Below are 22543 nucleotides of genomic sequence, written 5' to 3' on the forward strand. Positions count from 1 at the left end.
GCTGCCTAACTCGCCTATCTGTGAGTTTCCTCACGGACAAAATTGAGAAAATAACACAAACCCCACAGAGCTATTGAAAACATTATCCAGCACAATGAAGAAAAGAATCTTGTAGTCTCTGATATCTAGTAGGATCCCAGGACAGTCCTTGTTTTTAGATTTAAATTAAAAGCACAAACTAGAGAAATTAAAAACTAGTTGTCTCTGTATACTTAGAATAAAAGTTTCAAAACTTTATTCATATTTATTATTTAATGAATAAGGCAAGTTTCATATTATATGATTATAAATCGTGGAATATTAAGACGCTAGTAATATATTTTTAATTCAGTATGTACGCCCCACTTACACATTTGTCTGAGTCTGAACTTACTCTTATTACGCTTCTAATGGTAGCAACTGATTTAGGAAAGATGTTAGGGTTCGAAGCCTATGGCCAAGAAAGAATTCTTGACACCTTTGGTGCAAAAAGGTGGTTTTATTAAAGCACAAGGGGCAGAAAGCTGCACTGGGGTCATGAGAAGTGGCCCATTACATACTTTCCATTTGGGAGGGATTATGGATAGTGTACACCTCCCAGGTATTTTGGAAACAGGCTTCCAGGACCTTGAGGGGGTTAGCTATTGTTAGGAAAAGGTCATTTGTTACTGTTATGTATATCAGTGGGTCACATGCTTGGAGGATAATTACCAACATGCATTTTGGGGGACAGAGATAAAGGAAGTTTCTGAAGGAATTTTTATATGTTAAAGTAGTTTTACAGGATCCTGGGGGTCGGGCCTTTTGCCCTTAGCAAGTTTTAATATCGAGGCAGCTAAGTTCCTAGAGGAATGTCACTCTAGGATTTATCAATGGGTTGTAAGTAGTAAAGACATTTAATAATTTTTCTTCTGCCTTTGTTTCCCACATCAGGAACTTCATTAAACTGACCACACAAATTACCCATCAAATCCACTTCTCTTTTTATATTTCTCATCTTAGTGAATTCACGATTCAATGTGACTCCCCACATTCATCACTTACCATATCTAAATATTAACTGCCATTCTTGCCAGCACTCAGTTCATTTTAACTAAAAATGCTCTGCTTACTATAAGCACTGCCGAGAAGACAAAGCCAATCTGACTATGAGATCCTATCAGCAACCAGACACAGCTGATTGAAAAAGAAGATTCCTCAATGCAGGAACAGTTGGTAATCTCAACAGAAATGTATGTGACTTCATACAAAAGGAGTGAGGCCCATGGACTTCTCTCTTTCTCAAGAATCTCGATTAGGAAAACTGGGCCAATTCCAAAATTAAAAGAATTAAAAGAAAGCGCTTAAGCTAGGGAGAGGGTGGCTGGGTGATGGACACTGGGGAGGGTATGTGCTATGAAATGTGTAAGCCTGATGACTCACAGACCTGTACCACAGGGGCAAATAATACATTATATGTCAATAAAAATAAATTTAAAAAAATTTTAAAAAGAAAGAAAGAGCTAAAGCTGTCAAGGTGGAACAAGGCTGGGTGGAGTATACTGAAGTCATCCCAAGATAAAACTGTGAGAGAGGAGAAATCATACGTAAGGCAAAGGGGGGGAAAGATAAGAAGAAGACAGAAGAGAAAAAGAAAAGCCAACTGGAATCCTGGATTCCGGAAGAAGAGTAAGTGGATGCCAAGGGAACCCACAGCAAGTAAAGAGAGTCCCCCAAACCCCTGCTGCTCCTGATCTTGGATAGGTGCTGGATATGACCAGTTTCCTTACATCTTTCAACCACCACAGGACAAACCAGGCAGTATGACTCCCTGGGAGAGTCCAGTTTATTTTACTCCCCCCATTAATTTCACATCCTTACTACCAATAAACTTGAATAAATCACCTTATCCCTCATCAATGATTTAGCAAGTCAATTCAACTTTTTATTCTACCTCTGAAATCTCATGTATTCATTCCTTTTTATCTAATCTCACGCAACTTTTTCTCATTCTTTCTCACCTAGATTACTACAAAAGTCTTAAGAAAAAGAGTTTAAATGGGCAGACAACAGGATGATGCCTACTCACAGGCACCCCCACCATATTTGAATTTGTGTTTTGAATTACCTGCCAATGTTTCAAACTGTGGAAACACATCTTTCAAAATTAATTTCTGGGGTGCCTGTCTGGCTCAGTCAAAAGAGCGGAGGAGACTCTTGATCTCAGGACACAGGTTTGAGCCCCATGATGGGTGTAGAAATTACTTAAAAATAAAATCTTACCAAAAAATCAGTTTCTGACTTCTGTTGGGGAAAATAAATCAGATCAACTGACAACATGCACCGAAAATAATCACCTGGAGCTGAGTAGCAATTGTCTACTTTAGACAAGCATGCATTTCTCCAGTTTTGTTCATTTCTTTATACTCTGCCTGTTTCACTTTTCTATATTAATTGCCTGACCCCACAGGAACCCATTCAACATTCTCTCTCTATGCTTTCAATAGTCAATCCCATCCAATGCAAACAAATGCATCCAGAATAAAAATCTATAATCACCTTTGAAATTATACAATAATTATCCTGTCACTTACAAGATAAAACCTTAAACTCTTTCATATGACCTGTCCTATATTCTCCATCCAGTGCTATCTTTTGTCACCGCCCCCTGTCCCCCACCCCTGCCACCTTACACATGCATTTGACCACCCACAATTCCCTCCAGTTTTTAGTGGCAATGTTTTTGCATACTCTAGTTTCTCTCCTGGAATGCCTCATTCTTCTTCAGCTGCCCAGTTCTTACTCATTCAGGTATCTCTGCCAGAAAGTGTTTCTTGACATATCTAGTTTCAGCTGGCTTTGACACCTATGCACGTCTCCCTGGTTCCTTGTAGGTGTTGTTATGTACCATAATTACTGTTAAATTCATTAAAGGCAGAACCCGTGCCTATCACACAGCACAGTCCTAGCACTTGGCAGGTGTTCAATAATTACTGATGAATAAATGATTTTTTAAACATCTCATTTCTAAGCATCAACAGTTCTAAAAAGTAGGCATTTTCCCAACTTTATAGTAAATAAGAAAATGCAGACTCAAGTTAAATAATTTGCACAAGTTCCCACAGCTGGTAAGAGTCAGAATATGAACCAATGGACTTTATACCAAAAGTTGCCGCCTTTGACTATATACTCTTTTTCACTCCCATGGGAAACTCTGGTATAAATGTAATTTCACTACAGGATATGTCAGTGAAAGGAAACAGAGACCAAGTCAATACAAAAGACAATAATGTTTAATCCTAAACCAAAGCTGACAGGATAAATCCTGTGAAATGTTCAGCAGTATCACTGAAATGTGACTGGCTGTCAAAATGCCATGACAACTTTCACAGTCCTAGGCAAACTAGAGGAAACTTCATAAAATCTTCATACTTTGAGCACTTAGCACTTCATTATCTTACCATAATGGAAAAATGATTAGAAAAAAAGAAAATGAAAAAGCAATCTACAATGGAGAAGAAAACTCAATGCCCACAGGACAGGCAAAAGATAGATCACAAACTCTTAAGAAAAATGTTTATGACAGTCAAGAAAACACAATTAACAGAACTAATTAAAGGGTAGTTTTGTGATTGAAGTTATTAAATTTCAAAAAAAGTAACTATTATAAACGCTTCAAGCACAAATTAATTTGAGCAATATTAGCAACAACTTGTGATATAAATTCATAAAGCATAATAATTCTAAATTTTGTTTTGAAATATCATAGTAATATATTGCACAAGAATTTCTTTGAAAAAGATAGGGAAAAAAGACAATTACACCATGTAATAGTGAAGTAAGATAAAAAAGTTTGAAGGAACAAAAAAATCATCTTTAATATTCCTTAACAGTTGTTTTGCCTTCCTTTTTTTAAAATCTTTGAAAATTCCACTGCTCATCCACATAGGTTGCATATCATGAAGTTTGGTTTTTTGTTTTTTGTTTTTAAAGAGACTCAAAATAAAGCCTAATTAAATGTTCTAGCATTCCTAAAAACACTAACTCCCATGTTTTTCCCCACACAGTATCTCAGGGCCAACAAAGTACTGACAACTATTGTTTTCAGTACATTAGAGAGTAAAACCCTTGAAAGCAATAATCTTTTCCACACAGATGGATATAGATGTTTTCAGTGTTCTGTATGGCATCTTCTTGCCACATAAGCACCTGCAGTCTTGCATTGTCCTGCTAGGCATTCCTAAAAACACCTGGGCAAGCTGTTTACTAAAAAAACTAGACATTGGAAAAGATGAGGGATAATTAGCAAATAGAACTATTCCTGGCACTCTCTCGACATTAGTGCAGAATGGAGCTTCAAGCCGGCACCTGGTGAAGGGAACTGCTAGATGTGATAATTCCAATTTACACATTCAGCACAACATTCTGTCTGCCTGTCAATTTGAAACAGTTTCCTATTCAGTGATAACAGATACCCCAAAAGAATGCAGTGTCGAAATGCTGACATGAATTTTTTGTGCACCAACTAGACCCTCTCTCCTCTGGACCAGCTGCATCTGCCTTCTTCACTCTCGGAATGGACTGACAGTTGGGTACTTTTTAAAGTACACCAACAACAAAAAATTGAAATTTAGAGAGTAAATTTAAAGTATCAGATCTTCATGCAGAAAAAAAATACCAATAAAACGTCCTTAAGTATAGTTAAGAAAAATAACTTAAATGAAGTTGTAAAAAAATTCACTGGGTAAGTATATCCTAATTTATTTATTTATTTATTTAAAGATTTATTTATTTATTTATTGGACAGAGAGATCACAAGTAGACAGAGAGGCAGGCAGAGAGAGAGAAAGAGAGAGGGAAGCAGGCTCCCTGCTGAGCAGAGAGCCCAATGCGGGACTCGATCCCAAGACCCTGAGATCATGACCTGAGCCTAAGGCAGCGGCTTAACCCACTGAGCCACCCAGGCGCCCAGTATATCCTAATTTATATAGTGCAGTATTATTGCTCAGCTGCCAAAAAACATGAAAGTACATATTTCTACTAAATACACAATGTACTTTTTTTCACAGTATCTTTTGTGAAAGATACACAATACTTTCTTACACAGTATCTTTTTTTCTAAATTGACATAAAGAGAACAAAAGCAAGCAAGAAAGACACACAGAGACAGCATGGTAATCGAATACTTATCTGCAAATGCTAAATAAAAAATAAAGAGAAATTAGAACCTAAATGCATGCAGGTTTATTTTCCAGATACTTTCATATGATCATAGTTTGAAAAATGACTATATAAAGATAATGAAGTCAATTGTTATATTCAGGAAATTATAAATTTTAGACTTTTTATTCTCTTCATATTTAAAAGGCAAACACATGAACTATACCTTTAAAGTACTACTATTTGTGGGGCGCCTGGGTGGCTCAGTGGGTTAAAGCCTCTGCCTTCGGCTCAGGTCATGATCCCAGGGTCTTGGGATCGAGCCCCGCATCGGGCTCTCTGCTCAGCAGTGAGCCTGCTTCTCTTCCTCTCTCTCTGCCTGCCTCTCTGCCTACTTGTGATCTCTCTGTCGAATAAATAAATAAAATATTAAATAAATAAATAAATAAATAAATAAATAAAGTACTACTATTTGTGTTTTTTTCCCATACGTATACAAGATAATATTAAAAAAATCTCTCCCCGTAATATGAAAAAATATCTCTCCATAATAAGTCACCTGGAGGTTTATTCATTTGTTCTATTATCATAGCCATGGCTCAACAATTTCTGGAACTCTCCTCTTACACCTGCTGTATGAAATGGCAACACATTCTTTTCAATTATTTTCAGTGATACCAAATACCCATTTTAAGAATGAACTGACTTGCTAAAATAAATATAAATCATGCAGAAATGAAGCTAATAAAATAATGCTTCGATCTGAGAGACACCATTACTGTTATAAAGCAAGAAGTGGTAATGAACTATTAGATGTGGGGCTTATAAACCAGCACTCCAGAAACCTCAAATCAATGCTGAGCACGTTAATGAAACTTCTTAAGTTCTCTGAGTAAAGCTTTTAATTACAAAGTGTTTAAGGCTAGAATAGTTAGAAGTCCAGAATAAAGTATTTTTTAAATCACCAATATAAGTGAAATATTTTCTTCTGCAAAAGTTGCACTGTGCATTTAGCTGCTGGAGAATTTGTCATTTTCCTACATTAGAGACAAATAGGTAGACAGAAACAGACAGCATGTTAAATCAAACATCCATTTGCAAATGCTATTTAAATAAAGAGAATAAGAAATGTTGGTAATGTACAACACTGATGACTATAGCTAACACTACTGTATAATACATAGAGAAGTTGTTGAGAGTAAATCCTAAGAGTTTTCATCACAATTTTTTTTTCCTTTTTCTTTTTCTTTTCTGTTCTTTATAAAACCACCTATATGAGAAGATGGGTGTTAACTAAAACTATTGTGGAAATCATTTCACAACATATGGTAATCAAACCACCAAGCTGTACCCCTTAAACTTGTAAGCAACATATATCAATTATTTTTCAATAAAATTGGAAAAAAATTTAAAAAGAAATTTGAATGACGGTATACATATGCACACACACATATATATATATGCACATGTGTATATATATCTATAAAGATATACATCCACATATATACATAAATATGTGTATATTATATACATATATGTTTAAGGCATTTTATGAATCTTTCCTCAGCAAAGCCATCAATTCTAATATTATAAACTATAAACACTTTAATAATAGTCATTACAAACATATTAAACAAAATAGTAATAATTTTCAAATGTGATATATAAGTTTATGTAAAATGTCATTATACTTAAAGGCTATTATCTATTATAAAAATAAAACTCCCTCTGTCTTAAAGCTAAGCTAAAATTAAGGAATTTTCTAATTGCTAAAAGAAGAAATTCACAAGCTAAGATCACAAGAATTTCCTAAATGACTACATTACTCATCATTTTTAAGCTGATGCCTTCATAACTACTTATCCTCTAAAGCATTTTCTCAAACCATCGAAAGCAAATGGCAGCATCAGCTGAGTTCATCATTAGATTTCAAGAAAGAAGCCCTATTAGGGAACAGAAATCAACACTAGCTCACTTAGATGTAGGTTATTACCATCCAGATAATTTAAAGACCTATCAAAATCATGTACAAACTGAGGCTGCAGTCAGCAACTAGGGTTGCTACTATTACATCTAAAAGTATATTTAAACTCAGCTGTTAATCCCAAAGACTCCATTCCTTCAAGCTACATACTATGTAAACAGCTACATTTGCTTTTGAAATTCACAAACACAACACACTGCTTTCACTGATAGTGAAACTCCTCTACCATTAATGAAGTATATATTTAAACCACTGCTTTGGTACTAACACACCTTAATGCATTTCTCAACTAACTGAAATGTTTTTCTAAGCACCACAGCACAATGAAAAGTATAGAAATAAGTAAACCATTTTCCCTGACCTCAAGGAATTCACGAAGACATATAAAAGGCAATAGCTGACCCAAAAAAAGGGGTGGGGGTCAAGTGAACAAAGAAAACTAAAGTGCCTACAAACTGTTCTGTCCATTACTGTAGCTACTAGCCATTGTGGCTACTTAAATGTAAAATAATTAATATAAAATTAAAATGTACGTATTCAATCATATTCGCCATAGTTCAAGTGCTCCATAACCACTGGGGACTAGTGACTGACTCTACTGTACTGCTGCTATGTAAATTCAAATGATTCCTGTTTATATGAGAAAAAGCTTCGCAAAGGTACTAGCTTTTGAAAAGGATCCTAAGGGACAAATAGGAACTGAACAGGTGGGAGGGTAGATTTCTTGGCATTTGTTTTTCCTTCTTCTTTTTTTAATTTATTTTTTAAATTTAAATTCAACTAATTAACATATACTATATTAATTGTTTCAGGGGTTACAGGACTGTGATTCATCACTCTTACATAACACCAAATGCTCATTACAACACATACCCTCTCCAATACCTATCACCCCATCACCCCATGCCCCATCCCCTTGCCCTCTAGCAACCCTCAGTTTATTTCCTACCCATAAGCTTGGCATTGTTTTTAAGGAACACATAGTAAACAAAGCGTGGCTGGAGCGATGGGAGGAAAACCTCACTTTGAAATCAAAGTTCAGGTCTTTGAATTTTATGCTATGCCTTTTAGATTTGGTTTTATTCAGTGGAAAACTCATAGAATTGACATGATTAAAGGAAATAATGCATATATAAAAGACTTAGTGTTAAAGTTGTAAAAATGGTCAGGAGAGAGGAAGAGGACAAAGAGGACCAAAATTGGTCCTTTCTAATAAGAAAGAGAACAGAACTGCACACTTTTAACTTCGTTCACTGTGTTAAACTAGTATTAAACAGCTATAAGACTGCACTGAAATCTTACAGTTAAGTCTCAGAATGGTCTACTGATGCCTACAAGTGTTTCTTTTATACTTTGCTCCAGCACACAGATTGGTAAGGAACCAAAGTGGCATCCACCACACACAGCCATGAAGAAAGTTTACTTTGGTAAAGGTGTTCAAAATTAGGGTGGAATCTTGTAGTGCGGAGAAAGAGTATTTAAGAAGGTTGTGTTAAATTTCGATTTGTCTACTGACTGTGGCACAGGGTCACCCTATCATGTGTCCTTGGGCTTATTGGTATATAGCTTATTGGTATCAAATCTATAAATGAGTCTCTGGTTTGTGTTCAACTGAAATGCATTCCAAAACACAGAAGTGCTAGTCATTCAAATTATTAATTTATCTTTCTCTTCTAAAGCTACGTATTTGAAGTTGTCAAAAACCATGTATCAAGATTTATAAAGCAGACATTGCTTAAAAAGGTTTCCACTGTGACAAATTTGTCTTTAATGTTTTACTACTCTATTAAAACACGTGATCTTAAGACACATTTATGTATTTATCAATATCATCAGGAAGTCAATCTTCCCAAAAGACCAAAATATTATTTAAAATTAAACTCAGTTCAATCCTTTTTTTTTTTCCTTTTAAAGCAAAATTACTAGAAACATTTGTTTGGACCTTGTCAGAAGGGTTTCAATTTTACATCATTACGTTTTAACTTGCCTAATCAGTTGAACAAAAGTACTTTATGTAAAATGATTCTTTTAGTTGCCTTAGCTACAAATCCCTGCAGGATACTATAATTGAAATCTACTCACGTAAGTTAGGAATAATTAGGGCCCCAAATTAAGCCAAACACAAAGTTAATTCAAACAGTCAGCTGCTGTCATTTAAATGGTTACGGAGTTTTATTGTTGCTTAACATTTCTGAGTGCTTTTAAATGTACTTTGTTCTTCTAGTCTATATTTAGTATTTTAGTACAAATAGAAATGGGATCAAGAAGCAACGATTCACCAGCCTTGAGACTGGAGTAACACCTATACCCAGTCTTCGTCACTAACGGTTTTCCACACAATTTTCGCTATCAGTCAATTAACAACACGGATGAAAGAAGAGAGTGACAGCTCTCAAAGACAAGCTTTCTGGTAAATAAAGAGAGATCACAGAATGTACCCTGAGTGCCATTAATGCAGGAAAAGTAAGAGCTTTTGAAAGCTAACAAGGATGGTCTCTATTTGCCTAAACTCTAAAACAAAGCAAAGGATTAAATCAACTTCCTGTTGTAAGCAAAGAAAAGAAAAAGGATAATGTCTAAACCCCATACGCGAAGGAGGGGCTCCAAAGGCTTGCCTTCAACTATTTTAATGGTGACTGCTAGTAAGTGTGAACTGATAAATTAAATACAGTAAAATAAAAATTACTGAGGCATATTTCAGTTTTCCAGCGTTGCGGCAGTAAATCCTTCTTAGCAATAGTTTGTACTTTCAAAGAAAAACTGATTTTTGAAAAAAATACATGCCTTATGGCTGTATAACTTCTCAAGATCATTGGAAACTTGCAGAGTTAGCTAATACTTTTTTTAATCTGCAATGGTAATGTTTAAGAAAACTGAAATAGAGGATTTTTTTCGATCACAACCATTAAGTTAAACAATGTTAAGCAATATACTTTAAAGTATATCTTAAATACTCCTGAGTGACAGCCTCATGAGGTAGGAAAATATACCAATGACCTGAGGCTATTTATCAGCTTCTCCAGAAAGAAAAAGGGACTGGCAGTAAATTGAGCTTAGCAGAGGGTTGAGCTCTGCAGACGTTTCTTAGTTTCTTCATCCATAAACTGAAAACTTCTAACTACTAATCTCAAATTGTAGTATTACGTCTATAATTCTTCAATCTATCCCCCAAAACAAAACAAAACAAAACAATTTTGACCTCTAAGATACCCACGTAAAACTCTTTGTTTAAAATTTGCTTTTTAATTACTCTTCAGATGGCTTTAAAAAGTGGAAGAATCTAATAAACTTCATGACGAAATAAATGTAATTTGTGATTTGTATTATCATAAATCTAAAGTAAATAATTATAGTGATCTATATCTCTGACAGGAAAAGTAGAGGGAGATTATGTCCACTACCAAAAATGAATAAAATCCTTGATTATGTATAAAAAAGTAGAAAAATCATTAAATAATCTTAAGCAAATAAAAAACCTTTAAGCTGTTTTTGATAACCAGTTTACATTCCAGTACTCATCCTCACTCTCTTACGGGGCCAACATGTCAGGGTGTTAATACTGAAGTGAAAGGGACAATTCTTAGTTGTTGTTGTTTTTTTTTTTTAAATACATGGACTTTGAGTAATTAGTAAAATATAAACTTTTTCCAGATAGGTTAAGAAAATACACAACCTGCACTATATGATTTTATAATGTTACTTTAAGTAATAATGCATTTATAGTAAAATGTTATTAAAAATAACGCTTCCACATAACACAGAATGAAAATAGGACAGATCAACGGGGAATAGAAGGAAATATTAGGGGGTAAGGGTCAGGCTGCATTGTTACTCAGGGATCTTTAAAACAAATCATCAGATAAAAGGTCAATAGAAAGCATATAAAATTGGGTTACAAGTGCAACAAAATGTAAAAATGTTCAGTAATTTTCAAAATAGCTTAGTTCCTTTTTAAAATAAAATGAATTACAAAACTGAAAGTGATATTTTTTCTGTATTTTAACTATGCTATTAAGGTTAGAAAAAAACTTGATTTGCACTGGTAGAAATCACTGTCAAACAAAATCTGATTTTCTAGACTAAACATTTTAATAACCAAACTCTGATACAGATGTCCTCTCACAGACCAGAAACCTCAGCATCACCTGGGAGCTTATTAGAAATGCAGACTCTGGAGGCCCATCCTGGATTATTGAGTCAGAATCTACATTTTAACAAGATCCCCAAGTGATTTATGTGTGCATTAAATTTTGAGGGGCATTGTTCTAGATAAACAAGAAGATTAAAAGCATCCAGCATGTCTGTCTTAAATTTCTTTTTCTCACATACACATCTCTTCCTGACTTTTCCCCTCCTTGGATCATCATACATATTCTCTCTTCCTAGATGAGGAGTCTTTCTGTCTTTGCACTGGATCCCATTTCCTTTCTGCCTGGAAATAAATTCAGGTACCCAACCTATCTACTAAAAACAACTAAAAAAGAAAACTGTAAAAAGTACTTTCCTTAAACAATGGAGTATACTGAAATACCACCTGTCTCCTTTACTTTAGAGAATCCCCTGCCACCATCACCTCTGCACAGCATTCTGTCATGTAAATGTGGTTCTCTTAAAATCCCAGACAGCTCTCTCCCCACTAACCCCAGCAACAACCCAGTCATCCTTCCTATGGTGTTTGACTATTATGTTTGACTAAGTTACGAAGTCCCTGACTCATAAGCATATTGTCTCTAATCAAAACCTAAATATTAGTTATGTCTACCACATGGTTTGGATTTTAATACCACAAAGAAAAAATAAAGAGGAGAAAGAGCTAATGATTAACACACATACATATACGTAAACACACACAAAGAGACAGGAGTAAGTAGCATTCTATAAATAACCAGCAAAATGAATGAGAATTTTACTTGATCTCTTTTAGATTAAACCTCGATGCCAAACAAAACTCTGCTATCTCCGAATTTCTCTATTTTTTTCCAGAAATTTCCTGTGTTTCTTGACACTCCAGAATTCCTAAAATGCAAACTCTATTTTTATTATGAGGTGTTTTAATTACTGTTGTCATGCTTTTTATTCATTCTTCTCACTCACACAAAAAATTTCTCTGTTAAAAATAAAATTTATTAAACAGACTAGATAAAAAAAAATTTAAGCAGAGAAGAGCACTATTACTGAAATCAGAACAGTAACATTTCATCCATAATTCAATCTGTATAGATATAAAATTGTGTTCATTGCTTTTTCTTTTTTTTTTATTATCCATTATCCTTTTTTTATATGGATAATGTCCCAATTTTATCTACTTTTGTTAGTTAAAATCTGATTCACACCAAAACTTCATTTCAAATCAACTGAATGAGAGCTGAGAGCTCTCACCTAGTAACAAAGTTAACTCCTAATGGATTAAAAATTAAAAATATTTAAGAGCTACAGGAAAATGGAAGTGAATAAATATTTAACCAATCTCAAGATAAGAACTTTTAAGATAAAAATAATGGAAGATCTCACAAAAGAAGAGAGCAATACATCAAAAAGCAAGAAAAGAAAAAGACAAATAAGAGCAAATGAAAAGTTGATAATTTTAAATCTGTGATTGTTGTTATTTTATAAATTTTTCTTATTTGAAATTTTCGTTACAAAATTAAACAGAATGGAGCGCCTGGGTGGCTCAGTGGGTTAAAGCCTCTGCCTTGGGCTCAGGTCATGATCTCAGGGTCCTGGGATGGAGCCCCCACATTGGGCTCTATGCTCAGCGGGGAGCCTGTTTCCTCCTCTCTCTCTGCCTGCCTCTCTGCTTACTTGTGATCTCTGTCTGTCAAATAAATAAATAAAATCTTAAAAAAAATTTTTTTTTAATTAAACAGAATGAAATGAATTATAAGGCAAATAAATGAGGATTTTCACAACAAAAAATGACATAAAGATATTACCAAAGTTTAAAAACAAGAAAAGCTAAACAGAAAAGTTGACAAAGGCAGTGCACAAAAAAATTCACATTAAAATTACAACTAACCAATAAATAAATCCATGAAAACTAATTTTTTCCTCACTATTAGCCCAGAAATTATAAATTTAACTTACAGATACCCTTTTTCTCCTATCAAAGTGTCACTTCTTCTAAAATTTAAAATCAATGATAGAAAAGTATGTAAGATCGATACTTTCAGACACTGGAGATCAAAATGAACAGTGGTATAATCATTCAGAAAAACCAGTCTGGAAGACGTCCACATCATCTAGACATTTACAACATCAGAATTTTAGAGTTCCAATCTCAGGAAATAATGAGATATGAAGAAAAAACAGTTATATATATATTTAATTTTACTTATACTTGAAAGAAATTAAATTCAAATGGTCAACAATTACAGACCGAGGATTTTATATCATTTTTGACATACAAATGATAAATAACCATGCAGGTGTTAAAATCCATTATCTAAATATATAATGACATGGTAATACAAGTTATGATAATATAAATGAAAAATCAGAATATAAAAGTATATGGAAATGAAAAACCTAATTTTGCTTCACACATTATAATTTTGTTTTAGCTGTAATATCAAGCAAGTTGGTGGGGTACCTAGGGGCTCAATCGGTTAAGCCATCTGCCTTGGGCTGAGGCCATAATCCCAGGGTTCTGGGACCAAGCTCCACATCAGGCTCCCTGCTCAACTGGAAGCCGGCTTCTCCCTCTCCCTCTGCCCCCTCCTTCCCTGGCTCATTCTCCCTTTCTCTCTCTCTTGTGTGTGTGTAGGCGTTTGAGATATTTCTCAAATAAATAATTTTTTTTTTTTTAATCAGGTATGTTGTGAAAGAAAAAGAAACGTGCCGTGGTTATGTCAAAGTCCTACAATTATGAATATTTTTAAATGCTTATTTCAACTTCCTAATTTTTTATCTTTTCTCATGAGAATGTATTACATTCAAAATCAGAAGGGGGAAAAAGTACTTTCAGGGGAAAAAAAAAGCCCTTCAAACAAGAATAATGGCAGACATAAAAGTCAAACTCAGTAGAGTCCCATGCTGATAAGGAGGGATTATAAATGTTGTTTTTGCTTCCTGAAGCTCTGATATGGAATTCCCTTCTCAGCCTTACATTTTAGCCAAGAGATCCCAGGACCGGCACTAGGTATTCTCCTGAAATCACTCCTGTCAAGTTGACAAAAGGAGTTCAACAATAGGGTTGAAAGATGTCATGAGATATTCACTAATCCACATTGATGTCTAATACATGTAGACCGCACGGCTGTCATATGTCATTCTCTGTCATGCAAGAGGTGAAAAGAAAATAAAGAGTACCATAGGGTACCAAGCATATGTTTCAGTAAAACACTCCCTTAGTAATGCGGCAGATAAATCGGTTCTTGGAGACATACCAGTTCTACATTAATACTCCGAAGTGCTCAGTCATTTGTATTATCGTATTCTTTAATACCATAACCTAAGTATATAACATATAAAGAAGTGAAAAGCTATATTAATTCAGAAAATGAAACAAAAGATTCATCAAAACTGAAATTACTCAGTAAGGAGTAATTAACACAATTACTGTTTGGCAAAATTAAGATGCGTTACATGCTTCCTATGCTTTTAATTAATTTAATTAAGCTACCTTTAATAACACTGTTCTTTCAAAAAATATAACAACTGTGATAAATTCCCAATATGGATGTAAAATCAATACTTCAAATATTTACTCTGATATGGACAAGTTCATAACCTCTTTACTTTTAGCAAAGTATTGTTTCATAACAACAGATTTATTTACTTAGCATTTAATGCAGTCTTTTCTGTCAGAAAACGGAGACTTGTAAAAATTGAACAGCCACACAATACACTGTTATTGAGGTCTGCTGGGCGGCTGTTGTGTGTGACACACTGATTTATAACACTTTTCCACCAGCAACAGACCTACCTGTGAATCAACATAGAGTGTGGATAAACAAACCTTTTCTAACATGGGAAGAGGACAAAAGAGCATGAAATAGGGTAGAGGATGGGAAGAAAGTGGGAAATCAAACACTGGAATTTAATCTTCAATATATGAAATATGGCATATTTTGACACTGAATATTGGCACATAAGATGATAAATGTATATTCTAAACTAACTTTTTAAAAGATGCTCGTGTCTCCCAGTAAGTTTAGTCTTAATTTTTTTCAATTTTGAGTCATATTCTGAACAAATAAACCTTATTCTTAAATCTTGGTAGTAATATAATAATGCATTTGGGTTTTTACAAGATAAGAAGCAACATTATATAATTTGTAAATGGCATTAATATTTATATGTTTAAAACTGAATTACATCTCTACCTATACAGAGGAAAGCTGCTGCAATCAAATTACATTACACTCATATAATACAATAAAATGTCCTAAGAGCAATATAGTTGGGTACTTTCTCAAGGAGTTAAATCACATTGATCTGCACTAAACATATAAATAAAATCATTATTTTAAAAAATGCATTGTTTTAAACCAGTGTTAATTTACATAATTTGTGAATTTAAAAAATAAGGTTACATTTGCTATGCAGCCAACATAGATACGCTGTACGATTCCTATTAATTTAATGAGAGTTGTGACTCCCATTAAGTTTAATAGGAGTCATACGGCCAAATCTCCAAATACCTTGCTGAAAATTTACTTGCTAGCTTTCAACTAATCAAAAATATACTGAAATGAACAAAAGTAGTCAATTTTGCTAGATTGGGAAATCTAAAGTCCCTACAGTAAGTCAATTCAGCATTTTCACAGCAACGGCCATATAGTTATTCCCAACAAGAAAAAGAACAAGGTTATCACAATGAAGAGACAAATTGAAGAAAGGGTTTAGGAGCTCTGGAAATGTAACAATTTCCCTTAACAGAAAATATGTCCTGTTTTTTATAATCTGGAGCCAAGTTTTCCATTTTTTTTTTCCTTCTCCATACATTGTCAAGAAAGAGGGGGGAAAATCCCATTTTAGAGCCTAAAATTATAACCAAGAAGCATGATCAGAGGAGTAAAACATCATATGAAAAGATACAGATAGTAACTCCTAGTAATCAACTGGTTACTATACTGGGATCACAGTGAATTAAATCACAATTTCTTTTCAAAAACACTTTCAAAAAAGTAACGTTATATCCATATCCATCATCTCTACACCTCAGCTCAACTACCCACACACATACAATACTATAATGGTCAAGTGTGATGCTGAGGGACATCAGTGTTATCCCTCAAATCTGTCAGAAATACAATGCTTAGGCCCCACCCTAGGCCTTCTAGGCAATTCTGATGCTCTAAGAATCACTACAGTGTTTTTATTCCACACCATGCTGTTCTGTCTTTTGACTTTTTTGTCTCCATCCCCATGCTCACCACTGCCTTTACATAGCTTGGTCAACTCATACTGAGTCAGCTCAAGTATCATGATCACCTCAGCTGGAAACCTTTACTGATATATATCCAGCCACCTCCTCCCCTTCATCCCAATGAGTATCATCATCATGGCACTTACTACCCTGGTATTACAACTGTTTATTAACCTCTCAAAAATTTCGGGTTTTTTATGTGATGGATATAAAATGAGTACTTACTATAAGCCAGGCATTGTTCTAGGCACTTGGACACACTGATGAAATAAAAAACAAAAACAACTGCTGCCCTGTGATGCTGACATAGTGTGTGTATGAATATATATTTTATACATTTTCTTATATGTGTATGTAAATAAAAGAAAGAATGAATACAGACAGGTCTGAATTATCGTAATCCTTAAGTTTAACCTTGGATAAAAAGCTACTACTCCTGGGGCGCCTGGGTGGCTCAGTGGGTTAAAGACTCTGCCTTCGGCTCAGGTCATGATCTCAGGGTCTTGGGATTAAGCCCTACATTGGGCTCTCTGCTCAGCAGGGAGCCTGCTTCCCTTCCTCTCTCTGCCTGCCTCTCTGCCTACTTGTGATCTCTCTCTGTCAAATAAATAAATAAAATCTTTAAAAAAAAAAATGCTACTACTCCTTCCAAATTATGGACCAGTCTGAAGAAAATATTTATATGACTAAAACAGTTTTTTAACTCATACTTAATGCCTAGATCTACTTTTTTCTGTCACTCAACTAGCAAAAAGACCCTACAGCCAAACATCATTTTTGATGTAAGATATCATTAATACAGTAAGATATCATTAATACAAAAGTTATTGTAAAATATGCTTAGAGAATTTAGAAGTACATTTAAAATTGGTTAAGACACTTTCTACACCGATATTCTTAAAATTTCTGGATGTATATAAAACTAAAAGGTAAAGCTGTATCTTGCATAGCTGGCATTTATATGGACATAACATTTTTTTTGGAAATATGGATAAACAACAATGTAATTTGAACTAATTAAAATTTTGACTAATGAAATCTAATTAAATACTCACTGCATAAAGAAGTCAACCTGAAACCCATTTAAAAACCGACTTTGCTGAAGAATTGCTATTATTTGTAACTTGTCACTTGAGCAAGCCTTCACATGTCTGACTTATGCTTGCCAGGGCTCCATTATATAGCATAATTTAATTCTCTAGGACACAAAAATTCAATTTACTTTCTTACTTACTGATACATGATACCACAGTGGTTACTCTGCTTATAAAAACTGGCCAAAAAAATCAAAGCACACCAGTTTCTCAACAAAACTGATTTTTGAAGGGCTTGAGATTAGTTCTGTAGGAATAAAATCAATTCGAAGAAAAACTTACAAAGTATTTTGAAAGTCTGATCTTTCATAATCATTTTTATTTGGAAATTCTAAACAACTTTCCAAAATACACAGGGGAAAAGAGACTAAGAATAAATAAAACATTGTTCTTATTTTGCAAAAACAAGTAAATTTAAGGGGTGAGACTTGATTGTTCAATACTAGATGACAAAGTTAGAGATAAAGGGAGAGAAGCTAATTCTAACAATTAAATCTTTATGTAATTAGATTTTACTGTGGTTAAAAACTTAAAAAAACTGTTTCGTAGTTTGCTCTTTACTGTGTACCCAAAACATGACATATTTATAATATTCACCTGAACATAAAACAGGTAAGTCCTTGCAAATGTGGAAATTTACCTCTCACAAGTATAGATGTAAAATAACTCTAAAATTATGTTTGGCCTATTTTAAAATAATATACTAAAGTGAAACACTACTGCAAAAAGGAGGAAAAATAAAAGCTCTGAAAAAGGCAAGTCCATCACTAAATATAATATATGCTTGTTCTATTTTGATCTTAATTAGCTAATACTATTTAAAATCCACATTTGATTTCCACATAAAAATCAGAAGATTGGCAAAACCAGGCTAAATTCTGGCATGGCAATCACGGGTCCTCTGGCAAGTATTTCCCTGCCTACTGCAGACCTTCACTGGCCTGCTGCCCTGAAGTTAACTTCGCCTGCTTGGCAGCAGTAAGTACCTGAGGTTTCTGCCCCTGCACAGGACTGTGAACTCCTCAAGAAGCAGAAACTGTGCCTTGTGCATTTCAGAATCCTAAGCACCTGGCTCAGTTTAGTCACTCAGTAAATGAGAAAGGAAGAAACCACCTAGGAAACTTTATCTAAGTCATAACTGTAAGAATCCAGAAACTAATACAAAAAGTGCTCATCTCTGTGAGATTTGAAAAGGTAACCATCATGCAAGGGCTCTGAAGAAACTTAATGGGCTGAATGGTTAAATTTATAACTCCTTTCCTGTGTTCTCACACCTAACTTTGATTGGTTTTCTCTATAGGTGTTCACAGAACATTATCTGCTTTCTGGCAATAAAGGACGATCATGTCATGTAAAACTTTACTAAGACAAAACCACGTGATGCTGGATCAGTATTCTAACAGTGTGCATTAACTGTGTCTACTCTCACAGCCAGCAGTGTGGATTCCTCCCAGGTTCTTTTTACCCGTAGGAGGGAGCTGCTTCAAAAGCAACACCCCCTGGCCTGATGCGCCAAAAATGAAATTTCTCTTAACAGCAATATGAATCCTGACCTGATAGGTGACACTAGAAATAAAACTGCAGTATCTCATGAAAAAGTCTCTGTTTGCTAGCCCCCCCGCTGAGTTAAGCTACTGTGCCAGCAAAGTGGTCTCTATCTTGATTGGAAATTTTTTCATTATGTGGACTAATGAGCCATTGGTCCACACCTGGAATCTTTTTTAAATGTATAAAAACATTCAAACATAACAGCAGGAATTCAGTTAGTTTCCACCCCCCCCAAAAAAAACAGATGCAAAATTATAGACTATACACAAGATTTTCTGAACAATCCAACCCAGAGATTCATATTCTTAAACTATGTTTCTGCTTGTTTTTTATAATTATGGTACTATTCATTCAGACATGCTGCATTTTACTGTTAGAGATTTGATATATCTTTCAGTTCTGATGCGAAGAGCATTATCTTCTAAAAACAGAATATCAACCCATTTGTAACTTTCAAGCTTGACTTAAATCCAAGTGAACATTATTTACTTTCTAAATACAGAATTTATTTTAAAAATATTCCTAAATTTGTCATTTATTTGAATTATTAAGTTATGTCAATACTGAAAGGAGGGGACTGGGAAGGTAAGAAGATTATGATGAAATATAATTTGGGGACAGCAATTCAAATAAAATTCTTTCAGCAAAATAAAATGTTAACACTGAAGCTTATTACAAAGATACTGGAATAATAAGCTTTTCTTAGTAGAGAGCTGCCTCTAACCCCCACCTATCATTTTGTTACTAGGTATAAATAGGATCACTTAAAAATACATATAAAATCAATTTTAAAATTCTAAAGTATTTTCTTTAAGAATATTTAATTGGGACAAATAAAATCCATGCGTTTCTCAGAGATTTTGTATTCTCCACAGATTTTACAAGATTAATATAGTTTCACGCTGAATACATAACTACCACTATCAAGTAGCTATAAAATTAACATATCTTAGCTCCACATTAACTTCTGACCTGCTCTATAAAAAGCACCTGAAAGGGTGTTATTTTCACATGGAAATAATATGTAAAACTAAACAAATAAGATACTAAAAAAATCATATAGTAATTATTAAATGATGGTTTCTATTATTTCACTAAGCCTCAAAAGTATTTATTTCTTTAAAAGTCATGTCCATCTTCAAAACGATATAAATGACATTCAAAAGGAAGCACTACAAATTAAAAAAAAAAAACCAATATTTTCCAGAAGATATGAAAAAACTTTATTTAGGAGTTTTAGAACTAAACTATGACTCCACTTAAGAAGCAAGCAAACTAAAGAAGTAAAAACACTGACATGAAATACTTTTGATTTTACTGGAATAAATTTAGTCGCTAAGTGTAAAATATTTACCAAAGCAAAGTTTTCATTTACTTCTCTCAGGATATTAACAATAATATTTTACAAATTTACGTGAAACATAAATTCAGATTTCTAGCACTTTCTTCACTACTATAGTTGTGTGTAATGAAAATAAATTCAACCACCAAAAAAAGAATTTGACAGTCGGGAAATCTTCTTAACAGCTACTTTTTAAAATAAAACTCATTCTAGCCACTTCTGTATAGAGAATACTGCACAGTTTAAACCAAGTTCACCCAGATTTTAAAAATAAAATTTAAATTGCATCTTACCTTCTGTATTCGGTAAGAAGCTGATTATAATGACAAACCACAGACTTCGCATTCTGCAACCAGAAGACACCATTATTGATCCCTTTAAATATTTTCTTTGTATTCCTTAATGAATCTAGTTATAAATGCCCAGCTTCATCGAACCCAGCAGTCTGCATCATTGATCCTCATATCTGAAAAACAAACAGATCCATCATTTACTCTTATGGTCCTGTTACGTCACAAAAGAAATGCAAAAATAATAAGTCTCTCTCTCCTTCCCTGCCTCAAGCCATCTCCTAAGTATAAAATTTTATTTTAAAACAGTATGTATTTTGACTCTATATCCAATATGGGAGCTGCACCTGCATACTGGATATCTGAGCCTTAAAATAATATAAAGAAAACAATCAAAGCTCGAAAAACATTTATAGATAACCATGACCTATGAATTCGTAGAACAGCTATATAAATCCCTAACGATTTTTTTCTTTGAAAAGCTTAGGAAGTCATTCGAGAACAATACATCTCTCTATGCCATACATCAGTCTTTTAATCAAATTACTAGCTTTAGTATAGGTTAAATACATATATGTAATATATATTATATATAGAATTAAAAAATTTATTAATACCTGTAATTTTTTTTGTTTGTTTCTAGTGATGTTAACAGTAATATTATCTACTATTTTATCCTGTTATCTTGCAGGACAGATGAGAGATAAATTAAGCAGTTTATTTTTCTATACAAGGATGTACAATTGTTGACACACGGGTGCACGTAATTTATATAATAATGACATTCTAAAAATATCACATTCTTAAACACCATATATCAAATTGCTATTATTACGGTTATTCATAGACAGAGAAGTTTAATAAAGGGTCTCTTAACTACTTCATTTTAAAGTTTCAGATTTTCATATATTGGGTTTTTTTTTATAGCAAAGTATAACTTAGTAAGATTAAACCTGTATCCTTGAGCAGGTTGGTCCATCCCCTAGACCCAAATAAAACCCCAAGACTATGATGATTGCTTCTCCAAGGTTGTAACACTATTTTTCTAAAAACTGGGAGAAGAGTAAAGAATATAAAACCTGGAGCCAAGTCTAATTCTGACTAGCCCTTAAGAATCCAGTTCTTCAACTGGAGAGGCTACAAAAACTTCAGAAGCATGACTTAATCAGAATTCTCAGTTCCTAGGGCATAAGACCAGGTTATTCTCTGGGTTGTACTGAAGTGTTGCACTTCTTCCTAGGTTTACATGAGGAATCAGAGTAAATACTAGCCCTACAATACACATAAATGCAGACAATTCTCAGGCGTCTGGGTGGCTCAATGGGTTGGGCCGCTGCCTTTGGCTCGGGTCATGATCTCAGGGTCCTGGGATCGAGTCCCGCATCGGGCTCTCTGCTCGGTGGGGAGCCTGCTTCCCTCTCTCTCTCTCTCTCTGCCCGCCTCTCTGTCTACTTGTGATCTCTCTCTGTCAAATAAATAAATAAAATCTTAAAAAAAAAATGCAGACAATTCTCAAATACATCCAGCCTCCTGGTCTAGCCTTGAGGATAGAAAATTAACAAAATTTTCCTTTAAAGGGATATCTTAACAGTTTCTTCATACCAACTTCTGAAATTTTCTTCTAAATAATACTCCTACCAAGTTCTCTCAATCTACCCTTAATCTGCTGCAGATAAAGAGTTTCTTAAAGTGGGGGAGTGAGGGGAATATCTCCCATTCTGAAGCTATATCTATAAAAAGGAACTCATATAATTTAGATCTTGACACAAAAGCATAAAAACTTTTAGAAAAAAGTTC

The 22543-nt window shown here is 34.1% G+C and overlaps 1 protein-coding gene across 17 annotated transcripts in view; it reads right to left on the reverse strand.

Moving 5' to 3' along the window:
• The window catches only part of ADGRL2 (adhesion G protein-coupled receptor L2), a 508892-nt gene that overhangs the window by 132830 nt on the left and 353519 nt on the right, over nucleotides 1-22543 (reverse strand). For all 17 annotated transcript variants that reach the window (XM_032360956.1, XM_032360954.1, XM_032360955.1 and 14 more), the window contains one exon: nucleotides 20750-20922. In XM_032360956.1, coding sequence (XP_032216847.1) covers nucleotides 20750-20822 — 73 coding nt within the window. In that variant the 5' untranslated portion in view covers nucleotides 20823-20922. The remainder of the gene's footprint in view (nucleotides 1-20749; nucleotides 20923-22543) is intronic.

Source organism: Mustela erminea, chromosome 10 (genome assembly GCF_009829155.1).
Source record: "Mustela erminea isolate mMusErm1 chromosome 10, mMusErm1.Pri, whole genome shotgun sequence".
Classification (NCBI taxonomy): Eukaryota; Metazoa; Chordata; class Mammalia; order Carnivora; family Mustelidae; genus Mustela; species Mustela erminea.